The 17,856-nt window shown below is 39.2% G+C and overlaps 1 protein-coding gene across 1 annotated transcript; it reads right to left on the bottom strand.

The window, feature by feature from the left end:
• Positions 1–1,264: 1,264 nt before the first annotated feature.
• Positions 1,265–13,505, bottom strand: ZC3H15 (zinc finger CCCH-type containing 15). Its single transcript, XM_069021915.1, has 10 exons — positions 13,302–13,505; positions 11,253–11,354; positions 8,477–8,588; positions 6,803–6,955; positions 4,955–5,046; positions 3,758–3,940; positions 2,948–3,094; positions 2,640–2,744; positions 2,284–2,410; positions 1,265–2,061 (listed from the first exon to the last, which is right to left on the bottom strand). Exons 1-10 carry the CDS (start codon positions 13,380–13,382, stop codon positions 1,868–1,870), a joined length of 1,296 nt encoding a protein of 431 aa, XP_068878016.1. The 5' UTR covers positions 13,383–13,505; the 3' UTR covers positions 1,265–1,867.
• Between the last annotated feature and the right edge of the window lie 4,351 nt (positions 13,506–17,856).

Raw genomic sequence — 17,856 nt, 5'->3', positions numbered from 1 at the left:
CACCCTGACATTCCTCCACTGTAAAATTCAAGTAACATGAACAAAATTTTGGCAAAGATTTAACCTATTTACATCAGTGACACAGATCAGTATGATCGAGTATTATATACAATAAACCAGCCCCTAAGACACAAAACATAGAAAGCCATTTTCATTGTTGATAATGATTAAATTACTTTTATTCCCATTTAAAATATACAGCTTTGAAAAATTATGCAACATACATTCAAATGAATTGCATTCTTAAGTGTCCTGATAGCCAGGTATCCTATTGCTGGCCAGTGTAACACAATAATCCATCAACTCTGTTTATTTATGGCCACAGGAGAAAAATCTGCATAAATAAATATTTGTACCTGATAGTGCAGCTTTTCCTTAAACACTTACATTTAGAAGTCAATTTCAGTAGGCCTCTTTCTCCCAAGCACTGCTTCTTGCTCCTACAGGAAAAAATGAATTCCACAAAGATCCCAAAAAAGGCCAAAAATTCTAAGTCTGCTATTTTAGAAATAGCATTCAAGATACTAGAGTCAATTCAGCAGTGCCAGAAATAACCAGTAAAGCTAATATTATCACCCAAAAGCAGTTTGGGAAAGCTCACTAAAAATGCCACAACTCCTAATGGTCTGGAAGTAGTGATTTAAGAGCTTTAGAAAAATCGATACAAACGGTATCGTTAGTACAGCAGTACTGTGGCTGATACCACGGGTAGTATGGCAAGGAGGCACAGCCTACAGCCCCCTGGAAAAGCACCACTGCTGAGAAATCTTTATGGCAGAATCTCAATCCACTGGAAAAGGACACACTGACTTGAATTAAGTGCAGTCTGCAGGGTACAGCACCTGAGGCAACTTACCCCTGTACAACTTCCTGTTACTTAGAGGACACCAAAGGGATGACAGGCATGTTTTGGACTGTAACATCCCTGCTCTGCAGAGCCTGAAGTCTTCACTAATCTACAAAAGACAGTGGGGAGAGAATGAGACTGGAATAGCAGTGAGTGATGTACAGCAGGAATTACATCAGTTAATGGGTGGGCAGGGAATAAGAACAGCAAGGGAGAAAAGCTGGCTGCTGAATTTTATACTGCATCAAGAGTAGACAAAAAACCTGTAACTGCAGGTAGCCCAAATTTAACTGAAGCCAACATCATCACTTCTGTATCAAGACTGCAGAGAAAAACATTTACCACTCTATTAGAAAATCCAGTTCTTAACAATTTGGTATGATATCCTAACTTAGCAGAGAAAAATCAACACAGGTATTTTAAAGTTGATAATTTTTATTTACAGATTTATTGGCAAAAGGTGGTGGGAAAGTTTAAAACATTTTAAACAGAGGGCACCGTACTGTATTGTATGAAGTATCAGTTCACAATCTTCAGTATCCAGCTGATCAAATAAAGCTAATCACCACTTAAAGAAGCATAATCTGCATCAGCTCCATTAGAGTACCCTGCCTAAAAACCACTTCAGGCAGTTTCTAAATCAACACAATCACTAATAAAATGCAGTTTTTGTGAAGAATGTATATATACTTGGATTTTTGTATTGTACCTGATGTCAAATTGCCCACTTGCATACTGGCAAAGCAGTTACACTTCCTACTTTTTGTTGAAAGTTATAATCTCACTGTCTGCAAATTCAACTGCCGGGTAATTCTGAACTACTCTGAACGTTTTACTGAGCATAGTCAAGACTGGAGTAGATGAGATTGAAGGAAAACATTCCTGGTATATAACGTGCCCATCATATTCAGCTGCATAACCATAAACATCTTGTTTAAGAATTCTATTCAAAAAGGAGAAAAAATGTAGTCAGTTTTCACTTTGTCACATAGGTTTAATTCCTCACTGGACCTTTTTAGTTCATTCTTCTAAATCAAGAGTGTTTAGTTCTTCTTCTAGTTCATCCAAGTCCTCTCCAGTAAAGAGATTTTCATCAACTGGAACTGCATCAATTACTCCATTTTCCAATTCCCCATCTCCATCATTGTCTTCATCTAAGTCATTTTGCTCGCTGTTGTTTATATCACCACCAGAAGCTTCACTTAATTTATTATCTGAAAATAAACATAATTCTTAGGCATTTCAGCGTCACAAGTTTCTTAATCACCAACTGAATTCACAATCCTACTAAACATGCTTTCAAATTTTGAAATGATGAAGAAGCTACTTTATTTGAAATTCATGCAGACTTACATCAGCTGAAATGTATGCACCTGGATAATATGCAGGTCTGGATAATCAATTATGAAAACAGGTTGGAAAAAAAAATAACTTACCATCTTTTTCTACTGAAGTGTATGTGCTGAATCGCTCTGGACTAGCAACTGTAATACCAGTCTCCTCTACTGCCTTGGGGACATACAGGTTCAAATCTACATCATTTATGCACACAGGGTCTTCCATCTGGAAAATAAACCAAGATGCTCTGCATGAATTACTTTTCCATAAAAATCCTCACTTCTGCAATATTTCTACAACATTTCTCACCTTCAACAGGAACCTTCTGATAAAATACACTCTGTGGCAGTATTAAGAACCAAGCTTACTAATTTCATTGTAAGGGCTCTCAAATTGAAATTTTTCAAACCTGAATGCAATTGAAATATTCCTTGCTTTAATCCTGTTTTTTTACCTCATCATCATCTCCTGCTCCTTGAACATAATGGGTGTCATCTGCTTCTTCATCATCTGCATCAACGAGCTCTGGCCGGAACTCAAATACTTCACGTCCACTAATCTATCCACAGTAAAAGAAACGTTCAGTTATCACTTCATGGAATTTATACTGCTTACAAAAAACCCCAAACAAACAAACCACAAAAAAGCAAGGAAAAGAAAATGACACACAAAAATAAGCAAAGCAATTTCAGGCCAGCTACCTTATCACAAAACTTTATTTACTTGCTCTTCTTACATTAAGAACTGGACAGCAAAACTTACCACCAATGCTTTGCCAGCTTTAAAATCTGCTTTTCTCCTCTCCATGTCTTGCTCAGCCTTATCAATTTTTTCTTGTCTTTTTCTTCTCTTCCATGCAATAAAACACTCTAGAGTAATTTTGGTAACATTTGGTCCTAAGGCAGCACGCTGTCAAGGAGAGAGTTTGATTAATGCTACAAACTCTTTCAAAAGGCTACAACATATTGAAGATTTAATTACTTTATTCCAGAAACTAATCGAAAACATTTCTTTCCAATTCCCTCTTGACTCTTACACTGTTAAACATGCATCATCATCTTAACAATTTCCCAGTTAGTGAGATGAGGCGGTATAAAAATTAATAGGAGAAGTGGAGGAGGAAATAAATGAAAGAATTCGGTTCTGCTCAAATTGACACTGCCAAGCAATGGTGACAGAAGCAGAGCAGCAACACCTTCAGAAGGCCTTGTGCTCTTGGCGTTGCTTCCTCACTAGAGACATAAGGGAGAACTAAGGAGACAATGAGCAGGGGATGAGAAAAGCCACAAAAGCAGTTGTAATGGATAAATGAGAAATAGCAGTCAAGAAATAGAAGCCTCCTAAAAAAGGGTAAGCAACAGCTGCACTAAGTATGCAGCTGTAGTTAATTCTATTCACTAGGTAATAGCTCCTAAACAAAACCATGAATCAATGCTATGTATCCTTCGCCCTAGCTCATACAGCTCTAAAAACATCAAATAGTTTTTTATCATAAATTAGCAAATTTTTTACATGTCTCTTCAGAGTAATGAAAACAACTACCACCAAAAGGTACCTGTCTGACAACTTTACCTCTTTTTCTATTAGATCTTCTAATGAAATTTCATCTTGCTTTTCTTCCTTCTTTTTGTCTTTTTTTAATACAAAGCCTGGAGGGAGAGCATGGCGATACATGCAGTTGTCTCCTCCACCTGGACAGACCCAAAACCATCCGTATTTGTTGTTTTCAATAGCATCAAGGAAGTATTTGCAGACCTGTATAAAAACAATGGTTGTTAGCACCATGTTCTCTTTCCATTCCCAGCATCTTACACTCCATGTCAGAAGTTCAGTAAGTCCAAGTCAGTTGTGCTCAGAACAGAAGGAACATGTGAAATGCATTACTACTAAGAACAGTAGACAAAGAAGCGCAACCATCTAAAACTGATGTAGTCAACAGCTTTTTCTCCCACAATATGATCCCAATTAAAAAAGACAAGATGAGAGAAGACTGGCAACTGTGTACTCCTCAGCAGCACATCTCTTTCTGCTCACCAACACTGGTGCAGTTTTAAACAAAATAAATTGCATCTGCTTCACATGTTAAACCTTCCAGCTCTGGATCCAGAGGTAAAGATGCCATTCTGAGACTTTTAACAAGCAATTAAGTTTGTTTTTAGCCACAGCAATGTTTAACTTCTGCAAATTTAGGCAGTATCAATAGACTTTTTACTTACTTGGTATTGAAAATAAGGTGAAACAGTCCCAAAGAAAGAAAAAGGGATTAACCCATTATGCCGTTTAGTGCATACCTAAAAAGTCTTGTTGAACTTAGAGCCCAGGAATTACAAATGACTCTCAATTCGTAAATTCAAACTTAAAGGAGAAAATTTAAAAACTTGTAATGCTTGTATGTCACCCAGTACATAAACAAATCAATATATATGGCAATAACAGACTTCACTAATCACAATACTTGGATCTTCTAGGCAATTAGGATGCATTAGATACACTACTGAATCCTTTATCACTTCACCTACTATCCATTTGTAATGTACCATAACACTTTATGGACTGAAAAGAGCTGTTAGGCTGTGATTTTCTTTGTGGTTTTTAAAATTTTTCAATATATTACTAGAAATACTATCAGTCCAGCTGTCTACTCAGAGTATTATTATTATAATATTCCATTCCAGATTTTTACATAATGATAAACACATCTAATGCCAGACTGCACTTAATTCCTTCTAGTACAGCGCAATTAAAAAAAAAAAAAAAAAAAAGACATACTATTTGGGTTTTGGGTTTTTTCTTTTCCGCCTCACCATGCTTCTTGTTCACCACTTCTTCCAGCTTCTTCTCATCCCAGTTGTCCATTGTATCTAGAAAAAGACAACATATGGTTTCACAAAAGTATTCCAAATACTAAACGTTGCCAGCAAGCAGCTTTTCTGCCCAGTAACAGTTTTAATATGCAATTCTTATATTTTAAGTAGCTTATACAATTCAAAATAAATTCAGGTTTTTAAAATAATTTTTTCAAACCCTCCTACGCCACTCAAGAGACAATTACCTCAAAAGCCCTAGAAATTTTAATTTTGAAATGCATAGAGTGTGTTTCAGTTAAACACTCAATAATGTGTCATTCCATCTGTAAAGTACTGAGTGTGGACAAGGGAAAAGAAGAAAAACAAGACAACTGAATAAAAGAGAAGGTTGGAGGGTTAACATCCAAAAGTACAGATAATCTAACTTGAGGATTGAAAGAGATAATACCAAATTATCTGTGTTAAAGTTAAAAGAAAGTTCCATCAAAAGAAGCAAATCACCAATTGTAGGAACCCAGAGTGCCGAGAATATTTCTCTGCCTGTTTTTAAGGGTTTTTACCCCCCTGAACAACACTGTTTTAACCTCCAACCTTGGAGAAAATTACCAACTATCAGACAAGAACTAGAAAATACAGTGGTGTGACATGGGTGATAGACTACTATGTAAGATTGTCACAGGGTGAAAAATTTAGAGGTTTTGGGCTTCTCTTTGTAGTAAATAGATAAGAGTAAAAAGTATCAAAATGGAGGATTGTTGTTGTTCTCTAAGCCTTCTTCTTCTTCTCCTTCTTCTACTACTCCATGTTCTGCAGTAAAAGTAGTTTGGAATGATTGGATAGAGAACTCCACAGTTTCTGCCTGTGTTACTGAATAATTGGTAAGAAAGTGAAAATAATATACGTTTTTAGTAACTATTGGTTAAATTATCTTTAAAAGGCTGCATAAATCTTGATAATTAGACTTCTCTCCTGCTTTCTGTGCTCTATGCTTTACCTGGGTCACACTGGTGGCTCTGTTCCTCTGATAAGACTTAATAAACAACTATCCAGCAGCATTGAAACTCCAGGAAAAGTCTCGGTTTATCTTTGAAATGCCTTGCAAGGACTTTTAGAAAATTCTCTCCCATCAGGAGGGATTTGATTTATGGCACAGTTCAGTGTCAACCAATGACAGTAACAGCAGTGAACCTGTGGGATCCCATCATATACATTTAGGATGACAGAGGCTAAAATTCAAATAAAGACTGAGACATGAGGAAATGTGAAAAAAACAAGTTCTATAAAATCTCTAATCCCTGCTAAATAAAAATAAAATCCAGAGTACTTAGCCAACAAGTCATTTGGGGAGAGAAAGTCACAGAAAAAACACTCCCAAGTATCTCTAATTTTAGAGCTGTGCACATTTGGCCAAACAGTAGTAGCAGTTCTGGAAGGCAACTCTGGTTGCTCATTACACTTCCTCCTTTTGCACTTCCCTTCTACAGAACTTAGGAGGGAAACAGCAACTCTAAGAAAGGTCAAGTACTGTTCAATCTGCGACTTGTATGACATAATACATGACCTTGTACAACTGAAAAACCACCATTCAGTATCAGCAGGTCATACTTCTTTTTCTAGGTAAGGTCTGAAGAACACTTGAGAGCACACTTGGAAAAAGTTTCAGTGTTGCTCAGAACTTTGAGTGTAGGGGGTAGGTTGCCTTACTCACTGTTTTTCAGGATCATAACCACAATAACAGAAGACTCTTACTCTTAAAATTCCAGTTTCAGAATCAGAATAGCTTAGTAGTAACTTTCTACAATTATTATACCTTTTTCAAGGTCTTCATCTCTTGCATCAATGTAGACACTCCGTTTTTCACACTTCCTTTCCAATGACAAATCATGAGAAAACTTGCACTTGTCTCCTTTAGTGCACTGTCCTTGCTTGAAGAAAGCACAAACTACAGATTTGGGGTCAGCGCCTGAGTGAAGAAAGTTTTTATATTTTAATACTACTTCTAAGCAAAAATTATATACTAGAAATTCTGGGAACAATATCGAGGCTATGTAGAGAATGAAAATAGGTTTTTAAAATAAGTTATTTAAAGTGTTCATGACAAGTATATAATTTATGTCCTGAACATGCCAAATTTACTTTTATTGCATGGTATTTACACTAAGTATCAGAGGTGCCACTAAACTTTTTAAAGAAATATGGTATGCCTGTGAAAATTATTAATTCATGTATTACAATACATAAGAGAGATCATTCTGTGCAACTTCTTCCCTATACATGAAGCTATTCTTGCATCTAGTACACAGTACAGCATCTTCTGGATGTCAGCCATTCCCCAATTGATCAACAACACACTACAATAAATTACAATAATTTAACCCACACTCACTCAAACCACTTTCTTTTTTTAATAACAGAAAGAAAACAGCTGACCAGAGCAAATAAGCAACTGGTGTTCTAGTATGAACTATCCAACCATCCTAACTACAGTTTAAGTAAAAATCATCCCACTAAAGAATTATTTGACCATTAGGAGGTCATTAGAAAAAGCAATGAAAGAAGCAGGTGTAAGTGTATTTATGAGACATGACTAATTCAGAAATACTTTACTTGTAATACTACTTAAGTTCTTGTGTAAGATTTTAAGCTCGAGTTTTTCACATGATGCTTCACTTTTGGTTTGACTCAAAGTGATTTCAATATGTACAGCAACACCTGTTTAAAATGTAATCTAAAAACCTGGGCAATATTAGTTTTCTGAAATAACTCAAAGTCAAAAGCTACTTGATTTAGAGAAAACTGATACAGAAAGCTGCAGATCACAAACAGAAAAGTATCCTTACTTGCTCGTCACTGACACAATGAGTAAATATAAGGTTTGCTTCAAATATATGGAAATCACACTTCTTTTGTCAAAAATTATTGCACATAAGCTCCAGAAGATTGGTAAGTAAAAACTTGGTAACATCACAAAATTTGTGTGTTCAATAACCAAACTCAAGAGACCAAAACACGATGCTACTGCTAATTATGAGGTCAGATACAAGTAACTGGAAAGTATTCACTGTTCTGATTTGAGTACTAGTCTTCTTTAAGACAATAGTTATGATCTTTTATTCTTTCTTTGGATTTCCACACTTCTCTGGGGAGACAGGCTGTTTTAAACAAATACCATCTCACACACACAAAAACCATGCTGCACATCCAGAAGCATCTAATTGATGAATCAGAACACAGCCAAATATCTTCAGCTGTGCTGACAACATCAATGTAGCTTTTGATATTCTTATGATCTACTGACCCCAGAGGACTTCCCAAAAAAAAAAAAGCAAATCATGACTGACAAAATACTTGGCACACCAGACTGAGAAGGAAATAGTCACATCTATCTCATTAAAATATCAACTGGTGTTTTTGAAGGGCTATTTTACCTCAAGTAGCTATACAAATAAGAGAATGCAAAAGAAGATAAATCAGTTAGTCATACCTTTGCTTATTTTCTGTGCAGCAACCACAGGCTTGAAAAGCTCATTTAATTCTTGTAATTCCTTTTTCTTATCTTCTTTCTTTAATTTCTTCTCACTTTCTGATTGAGCAGCCTATAATGACCCCAAATTAAAAGTTATAAATATAAAATCAGAATGCCAGGACTTACTTCACACAAACTGCACGTTAAAATAGCCAATCACTCGAAATTAGTTTACAAGGGCAGGAAGGAAACAACCTGTGATGCCTGGAAGGCTCAGAATTGTTGCTGTTGTGTGTGCAGCTGGTGCCCTTTACTGGCACTGACCTGTCCCACAGGAGGGACTGCAAATCTGCCAGAGAGGAGAGGCGCTGGCAGGTACCTGTAGTGCCACAGTGACCCCTACTGCACCTTTACAGGTAGGAAAGCCAACGAGAGGCATTGAAACCACTCAAGTTTTGCAGTGCAACTACTCAGTGCAGCTACTTCCAGATCTGCACAAGAAAAAGCCTCGTCTTGAGTCCCCTACATGCTGCTTTGCTCTTTTTTCTCATCTATACAGGCAGCCATTGCAGGAAATCTATCCATGTAAGTTGGAAGTGCTTTTAGAACATTATTTCAACTTGGATCAACTCAACATATGAATGTTTCATTGCTTAGCTAGGGCTCAAAGACTGGAAAAGAAGCTCATCTAGGGAAGGAAAACTTCATGTACAAGGAAAAAGATACCTGACTCTGCCTCACCCTTTTTCGGATAAGCCAGAGCAGTTGTGTATCCATACCAAAGTGGGATGAAAACACATGAAAGAGGACATGTGAGAAACATTCTTAGATCAGATATGAAAGGAAGTTTTAGCAAGATGGGGGTCCATCTCTTTTTCAAGGGAACAAGTGACAGGATAAGAGGCAATGGTCTCAAGTTACCCCAGACAATGTTTAGATGAGATTTTAGGAAAAATTTCATCACTGAAAGGGTGGGTCAAGTATTGGTGGACCTGCCATCCCTGCAAGTGTTCAAAAATGTGTAGATGTGGCACTTGGGAACATAGTTTAGTGGTGAACAGGCAGTGCTGGGTTAATGGCTGGCCTCAAAGATCTTAGAGGTCTTCTCTACCCTTACGGATTCTGTGTATATTTGACTCTTACCCTTATGGGAAGCTAGTGAGACTAACATCACAAACAAGTATGTGGGGTACTATTTTCTAAATTACAGTGTAATATTAAAAAAGGAGCTTTGTTCTTATTGTGAATTTGGAAAAAACACACCAAATTATTTAGAAAGGAATTAGCAGCTCAGCTAGTTTTCATACTAAAAGTTCACAAATGATATTTTAAATAACATGCAGACTCACATATGTCAACTACATAAAGTAGTACTTTAAGAATGCTTATGTTTCAGACCTCTAAAAGGTTGAAGATGAAGCTTGTCTTAAAAAAACCCCAACAAACCAACAATAAACAAACAAAACCCCCCAAAATCAAAGAAACAAAAAAATCCAAAGAAACAACAACAAATCAAAAAAAGGAGCAAAACAAAAAAACATGCACCACCAAAACCAAAACTTTGACAGCATTTCCATTTTCATCTCATGACACAAGGAAAATTGTTTCAAAAACTTCTTTCTTGGGGACAATCCTAACTGAAAGCTATTTTGTAAGGTTAGAGAGATATAATCAGGTTTAAACATTTGGTCCTGACATCCAACAGTCAATAGCTACCAGCATTTGAGAAATAACATTATTTTAGGCTGGCTATTTTACACATTGGTATTTGTATACATGCCACAGATCCAGGGATTTCATACACAAATTTCAGAACTGTTTGAGTAACACCAATGTTTCTGAAGTGACATCAAAGAATCTTTTCCACAACAAAAAATTATTAGATCTAATGACCCAAATATCAACTTTACTTTCAAGTTGGGCTTGTCAAGCTAGTTCATCCTTGTTATGCAAGGAATGTATCATAACATCATGAATTGAGCTAACGCAAGTGTAATTATTTACAGGCTTATTCATAGAACAGAAAGCTGTGTAAAAATTTTACAGCTAGCCTTCTTAGCACTTTAGGAATAACAGACCTGGATCATTTCCATTAAATCCATGCTTTCTGATTAGGTATAATGGAAACACTGTATCTCATTTTATTTCATCATATGGAAGAGCCAAGTTGCAAAGAGTGGCTCAAAATTTCAGTTTTTTTGACCAAAGAGGTCACCAAATTGATGGAGACTTGACAGACTTGTGTCCACTTAAAATTGTAATACTTCTGTAAGTAGAAGAATGAGAATATATAGGTTTATACTTTTATCTTCTTTAAATTCCAGTTTTAGTAACAACTACTGTTAATTTTAATTGCTCACTGTTTCTCAAATAAGGTAGGAATTAAAGAGAAAAAAGAGAAAGAAGGTGCAACTGTACTTTGCTGACAGCCAGTATCTATAATTTAATTTCAGGTATACCTTAAACTTACCTATGCTACTATCAGAATACTATTGAGACAAATGCTCACCCTGACTAGTTGAGTTTGGATGGGATGCAGTTGTTTTTTCACAACAAAAGCCAACCAAACAACAAACTAAAAACCAACAAACCCCCATACTCTGTACTACCTTAGCACAGGCACATAATTTACAGCTAGACAAGCTTTGCAAGACAATTTTTAGTTAGATCTGTGCCAGTCACAGGAGGCAAGGAACAGCTCAACTTTCTTCTCCTTCAGTGCATGACCATCCGTATGTACAGTGAAAGATGATTTGACGATGCAGCGGGAAAACATTCCACAATAAATGCTTACCTGACGTGGATTCTGCTGACCAAACTTAACCTGGTGAGTCACAGCCTTGATAAATTTCTGCTGCTTTGCACCTTTTTTATTCTTTAGGCCAAATGTTTTGTCCTAAACCAAGAGACAAACACAGCCATATTAATTAAAAAAAAACAACAACAAAGCACCAAAACAACAAAATGCCCACCCTTGCCACTCCTCTTAGGCTTTCAGTAAAGCACAGATTATTTCCTCTAGCAACAAAAGCAATCCAAGAAACAGCATGGACAAAATTTAGATTCCTCATATCATCTTCAGAAGTGGCTTTTCACCAGAACCTCCTAAATGCAGCCCTTGTGTGAGCCCTTGTTCTTAGCACCAGACCTCCTCGTGCCCCAGTATCAGTGTGAGCATGTACACACAGTGTTCTTAGGCCTCTCAAGGCAACAGGACAAGATGTTTTTGGAGACTACCCAAGAAACATCTGATGAAAACAGGACAACTGATTAGCCATAACTACTGCTGGTTTCTCTTCTATCTACCTGAAATCACTTATTACTTCCATCTTCAACTATTCAGATAGAAATGTGATGTATCTTATACAGATGACTATTGCCACATGTGACATATTACTTCTTATTTTCAAGTATTGGAAGCTTTTCCTTTTCTAACTGTACTAATATGAAGTTAAGTCTTTGCCATAGATTAAGTCTGGACAGGTGTCACTATTTCCTGAACTCCACTGCCAGAAGTTTCTGTTGACTGCCTAAACCAATTCTTCCTCTAGATCTTCAGCTTTATTGTTAAGGTGAAATTTCTATACCAAATCTACGAAACATTTCTCACCAAAAAAAAAAATACAGCTCACTTTCACATGAGTACCTGAGGCAGAAATTATTTTTTGTAACTGAAATACCTGCATTAAAAATTTATCCATGCCTTTGATTTGATACCAACATTTTCTTCCTTGCAGGAAAAAGTAACAGATGTTCATCCAGTGATAATAGCTGAGTTCAAATATGGTTTTGGAAGCCCTAACAATCCAAAAGTATGTTATAAAATAATTACAAAATAAACAGCTCCAAGTTTCCAGACTCATGCCGTTTTCACTTACATGTTCCCAATGAACAGCAGTTTTTCTGTTAGTTGGTGCTAAATGGAGAAGTCAAAACAAGTAGTTGGGAAAGAAAATGTATCATTTACACACTTGATTTTCACTGTAAATACAGCAAGGGAAATATAATCCCTGTGTATTTGATTTATGTAATAAATTATTGTTAACAATCAGTACAAGCTTTTCCCCTTTCAGCTACATTTCTTTGTAATAAAAAGCAGAATTTTGCTGGGGCAGCTGCATTCAGCAAGAACCTCAGGAACTCCAATGACAGGAGAACACAAGACCAACTGCTCTAACCTGACCATTCCAAAAAACACAGAAACAACATTCTGCAGCCTCAGATTTAAAAGAACACTCACATTACACGGGTATTTCACCTGAACAGCTGAGCAGCATCTCTCATGCCAATAAATTCAGGCGAATTATTTAAATTTCTGTAACTACTCTGCTTGGACTGTCAGCATAAATTTACACACACAGCATACACAAACACCCATACCCTTTTAGCAGGTTCTTTTTTTTTTTCAATCTGGTCAACGAGTCAAATTGCAACAAAACCCACCGCAAATCTGAGTGAGGAACCAACCAATCATTAAGGTGTGAAGGGATCTCTGGGGATCATCTGGTCCTGCTCCGAAAAGCACAAACCTACACCCCAGCGAGCCGCACTCTGGGAACACACGGACACACAGGGCACCAGGATGAGAAATAGGCAATGAAAAAAGACAGCAGAGCAGTGCTGTCAGATCACGGTCAGCCCCAACACAGCTCGGGCCTGGCAATGTCCCGGCTGAACACCTAAAGCTGGGCCCAAGGAGTGCAGCGAACCCGGTGCCTCCCCGGGAACAGAGAGGTTTCAGCTCTGTGATCCTTCCCTCGGCCGCTCCAGCCGGGAAGCAGCAGGGAGCGGCCGGGCCCAGCGAGAGGCCGCGGCGGGAGAGCGGCGGCCTGGGCCTCCTCACCTCGATGATCTTCTCCTTCTTCTTCTGGTCCGCCTTCTTGCTGCCCCCCGCCGGCTGCTGCTGCTGCTTCTTGGGGGGCATGGCGGGGCAGGGCGGCTCCCGCCGGGGCTCCGGGACGGGCCGGGAAGGGCCGGGAAAGGCCGGGACGGGCTCGGGCCGCGCCGCCGCCGCGGGGGAGGCGCAACGGGTCCCGCGGGGCACGATGGGAACGCGCCGCGGGCCGGCCAATCGCCTCCCGGCAGGCAGCGCGCGCCGCGTGGCGTCACGGAGGGGCGGGGTTACCGTGACGTCACGGGCTCCGTGGGGTTCAGTGGCGGGAAGGCAGGGATTGTGTGAGGCGGTGCGTTGTTGTGGTGCTTGTTAAAGGCGGTGGTTTCCTTATGACAGGAAGAAGGGCTGCGAGTGTCCTCACAAACGACTTGATCTGAAAGGATCTGTCAGGTTTGTTGCAGAACTGAGCACAGTCTGAGCTTTTGAGCTCTAGGAAAAATGCGTATTAATAGACTTACGAGTATTAGCTTCTCCCTCCAGGGTGGGCTTAAAGCTAATTTTAATGGTCATGCGATGCATGATGTGTGGAGGATACATGTTTTCAAGGGGAAATTGGCAGTAGGGGGGTCGGGAAGGCTCTCCCTTCCTAGTGCCTCGACCAATGGGGAAAAGACAGAAGGCAACATGTGGCCGGGGGCTTAGGATAAAAGGAGGCTGTGTGCGCCAGAAACCCCGGAGAGATCCCAGAGGGGTATGGCCCAGTGGGCTCTCTCCCTTTATTTGAATGAAATTGATTCTTGCAGGACTCCTCTGTTTCCTTTGTGGACACTGGCTTTTTCCAGCATGACTTCCCACACACTTAGGATCTATTGCATCCTAAAGGACACACAAAACAGACAATTAAATGTCAGGGAGAAAAACAGCATCTCCCAGGCTCCATCAATGGTCAAGTGGTAAATCCCAACTTAGCTGCTCACATGGTCGTCTCTCCCTAGGGCAGTGGTCACAGCCCCAAGCCTGACACAGTTCAGGGGGTGTTGGGACAATGCCCTGCAAGCACAGAGTGGATTCAGGAGGATGTCCTGTGCCAGGCTACGAGCTGGGATGTGATGATCCATATTTATGGCCATAAAGCAAAACATAAGAAGTTTTACCTTAACAAGAACTTCTTTACACTGAGGGTGGCAGAGCACTGGTACAACTACCCAGGGAGGGTGTGGAGTCTGCCTCCCTGGACACATTCCAAGCGCACCTGGATGTATCCCTGTGTCACCTGCTCCAGGTGACCCTGTTTTGGCAGGGGTGTTGGACTGGGTCTCTTGAGGTCCCTTCCAACCCTAACTGTTGGAGTAAAAGCTTCTCTGGACTCAGGCCCAGAGGAAAGCCGAAGCACGGGGGTTGAATTAAAACCTTTAGATAAGCTGAGATACACATGAAGTCACACCAAAGTGAAATAGAAATACGGATTTTTAACTTTCAGTGGAAATATATGCTAAGTGCCTTAAAAAGTGCCTTAAACATTGAAAAGCTGCAGCAGAGACCTTAAACACAGTTCTTGCTGCAGCAGTGTTACCTTTTCACAGAATTCTTTACTTTAGACAAAATATAGATAGAACTATACTGTTCAAATTTTTTAGATAGAGTGTTTACATAAACAATAAGAGTAGAAACTGTATGTGCAAATCTGTGTAATACCTATGTAACACTTGTGTAAGACTTACGACTGTTAGACCAGGATAGATTAAGAAAACTAGAATCGTGTGTTAATCTTATTGGTCAATTAACAAATATAATCCACACTAAGAAAAAATAAAGAGAATATAGAAGAAACTAGAATTAGAAGAAGAGGCTGTTTTCTGCCTGCTGTTTGCTGTTGCTGCTTGGCTTTATCATGTAACCCCCTTGAACTCTGCCTTCAAGAAAGCTATGAGACTATGAAATAAAGAACTTAGAACAGCAGTCTCCTCTGCTCTCTTACCCTGATCCGACAAGGAAGGGTATCCCATCCAAGCTCAACACCTAAGAATTCTGTGATTCTCTCATCCTTGTAAGTCCCTTCCAACTCAGAACATTCTGGGATTCACAGTGCCTTGCTAAATAGCCATACCAGCCATTTGGCACACATGTCACTGCTTGTATGCTCGAAAAGGGTGGAATGTTTTGGTTCTTCAGTTTGGATTCTACACAGTCCACATAATACTGGAAAACAATTTCAGATTTTGGTTTCAGGCTCAGAGTCACAAAGAAGCATGAGACAATGGAAGGTCTAAGAGGCTACCTGATTAACAGGCATACTTGGTTACATTGGGTCATATTTGTAGTAACTAATGATTTCTTGATCCACCAGCAAAGACACACTGGTGGGAGCCTGACACGGGGAATTTAGTCTAAAAATGAGCCTGTTTTGTTTGAGCTATTGGGACAACTTGGTGCCTTCTTTACGTCAGTCACGCTCCTGCTACCATCACTGTGATTCCACTGCATGATGAGCCAGGCTGTAATGTCTTCTTCTCCTGTGAAATTTATTTCATTTGTGGCATAATCCACTGTATCTTCCAATTTAAAGAAAAAAATATTCCCATGTTGTTGCCTCCTTTCATTGTGATCTGAAAAAAAGAGAACATGAAGATTATAATAAAAAAACCACATAATTAAAAGATTAATCCATGTAAGCCTGAAGAACAGTATTTTATTTCTAGTTTCTAGAAATTTATGCAATTTGGTTCTAATTTATATCCAGCATGTGATTTAGAACTAGCTGAGGCTAGAATTATGAGCAAACACAAGTCAGTTCTGTCTACAATATTTCATTTAAAAAATCCTAAGTCACCACAGAAATATCACCCTTAACATAACTCAAGCTTCTTGACTTTTTTCCACCTCCTTTGCTATACCTCAAAAATTAAGATCATTACTCTAGTTCTTAAGAACATTGATTGCTTTATGAGTAATTGAATAAATGACAAGTGGGGAGTCCAAGGGCTCACTGAGCTTTACTAACATTGTGTTTCACTATAGTATGTGTGCATCTTCCACAATTAAAATAGGCCCAGTTTAATACATTTTCCTGTTCTTCCCCCACAAAAACCAAGCCATGCATTTCTGCCAAGTGAGAAAGTCGAGTAGGAACCTACAGAAGCACAGCCAAAGAACTGCTGCTTGCATCCAAATTGGAGCAAGAAGTGGCTTCCAGATCCTTCCTCCGCTGTCACAAGCTAGCTGTAGTTGTAACTCCTCCTCACCTGTGTATTTCATTTGCATTTGAGTAATACAAGGACACTAATTTCATCTTCTTCATCTCCCCAGCTACGTGTTTTCACATTTGTGATGAAAGAACACTTTCAGGCTCTAGCCCTCTGACAAAGATTCTTGAAATTGGGAATGTTTAGCCTGGGGGGGTGGGGGGGGGGGGGAGGTGGGGAACAGGTCTCAGGGACCCTTATCACTCTCTGCAACTACATGAAAAGAGGTTACAGTCATAGGAGCATTCATCTCTTCTCCCCCCCCAAAAAATTAGGACAAGAGAAAGCAGACTCAAAATGTTCCAAAGAAGGTTTAGATTGGATATTAGGAAGAATTTCCCTGCTGGAACAGGATGCCCAGAGAAGTGGAGTCACTTTCCCTGAAAAGATATGAAAAGCGTGTAGATGTAGCACTTCAGGACATAATTTAATGATGGACTTAATGATCTTAAGGGTCCTTTCTAACATAAATGATTCTATGAAACCAAATGAAAATTTAAATCTCTTAGAAAAAGCCTAACAAAGACAGCATGAAATCACATCTCCTTTCAAGAGGTGGTCTCTAACTTAGCCTAAAAAGGGAGAGTGACCTATTCAAGCTGTAACACCTTTCCTCAAGCCCCCCCCCCTCCAGTGGAGGGTTTTATAGGAGAAAACCTAACTTAATTGGTTAAGTCTGATGGAGACATTTTGGCTAATGGTAAGAGCCACCTGCATAACATTATGGATAAGTTCATATCCTGAGGGTGAGGTAGGGTATTTATAGTGTTCTTGGGGGGACTAGTAAGAGGTTCTAAGTCCCTGCTGGAAATTTTGTGGAAAATGAGTATTGTTGTGATATTTTTGCATTTTAATTTCTGTAAAATGCTTTTTTTGTTTAGGGGGAAGACCTTCTGAGGAGAGGTTAGACTGGATTAATTCAAATCCATAGTGAGGCGTCCACCAGGCACCAACAAATTTACATTGCTGTGGGAGTATTGGGTAAACTGATGCTGTCCCTGGCTCTCCTAGGAATGTTGGGGTCATAGTCTGTTGCTGTGGTAACATTGGCTTACTGGGCATGTTTGGGGTGACTGTTCTTTTAGGGTACTCTGCAGAGCAGCCTTGTGGTGGAAGAAGGCCTGAGGAGGCTCTCGAGGCATAAACTGGTTTTGGTGCAATCGCCTGTCCTGAGGAATTTCTGCAAACAGGGCTGTGGCGGTGGGTGTGTCACTCATACCCTGTGACTAAACCAGAACTTAAAACCCCTAATTCTCCGTTTTTTCCACCTGTTTGCCCTTAAAATGTTCAAGGTTGTTACAGGAACAGCCATAAGGTGTCAC

This window comes from Aphelocoma coerulescens, chromosome 7 (assembly GCF_041296385.1).
Source record: "Aphelocoma coerulescens isolate FSJ_1873_10779 chromosome 7, UR_Acoe_1.0, whole genome shotgun sequence".
Taxonomy (NCBI): domain Eukaryota; kingdom Metazoa; phylum Chordata; class Aves; order Passeriformes; family Corvidae; genus Aphelocoma; species Aphelocoma coerulescens.
The sequence above is the reverse complement of the archived record's forward strand: the minus strand, read 5'-3'. Positions and strand labels throughout refer to the sequence as shown.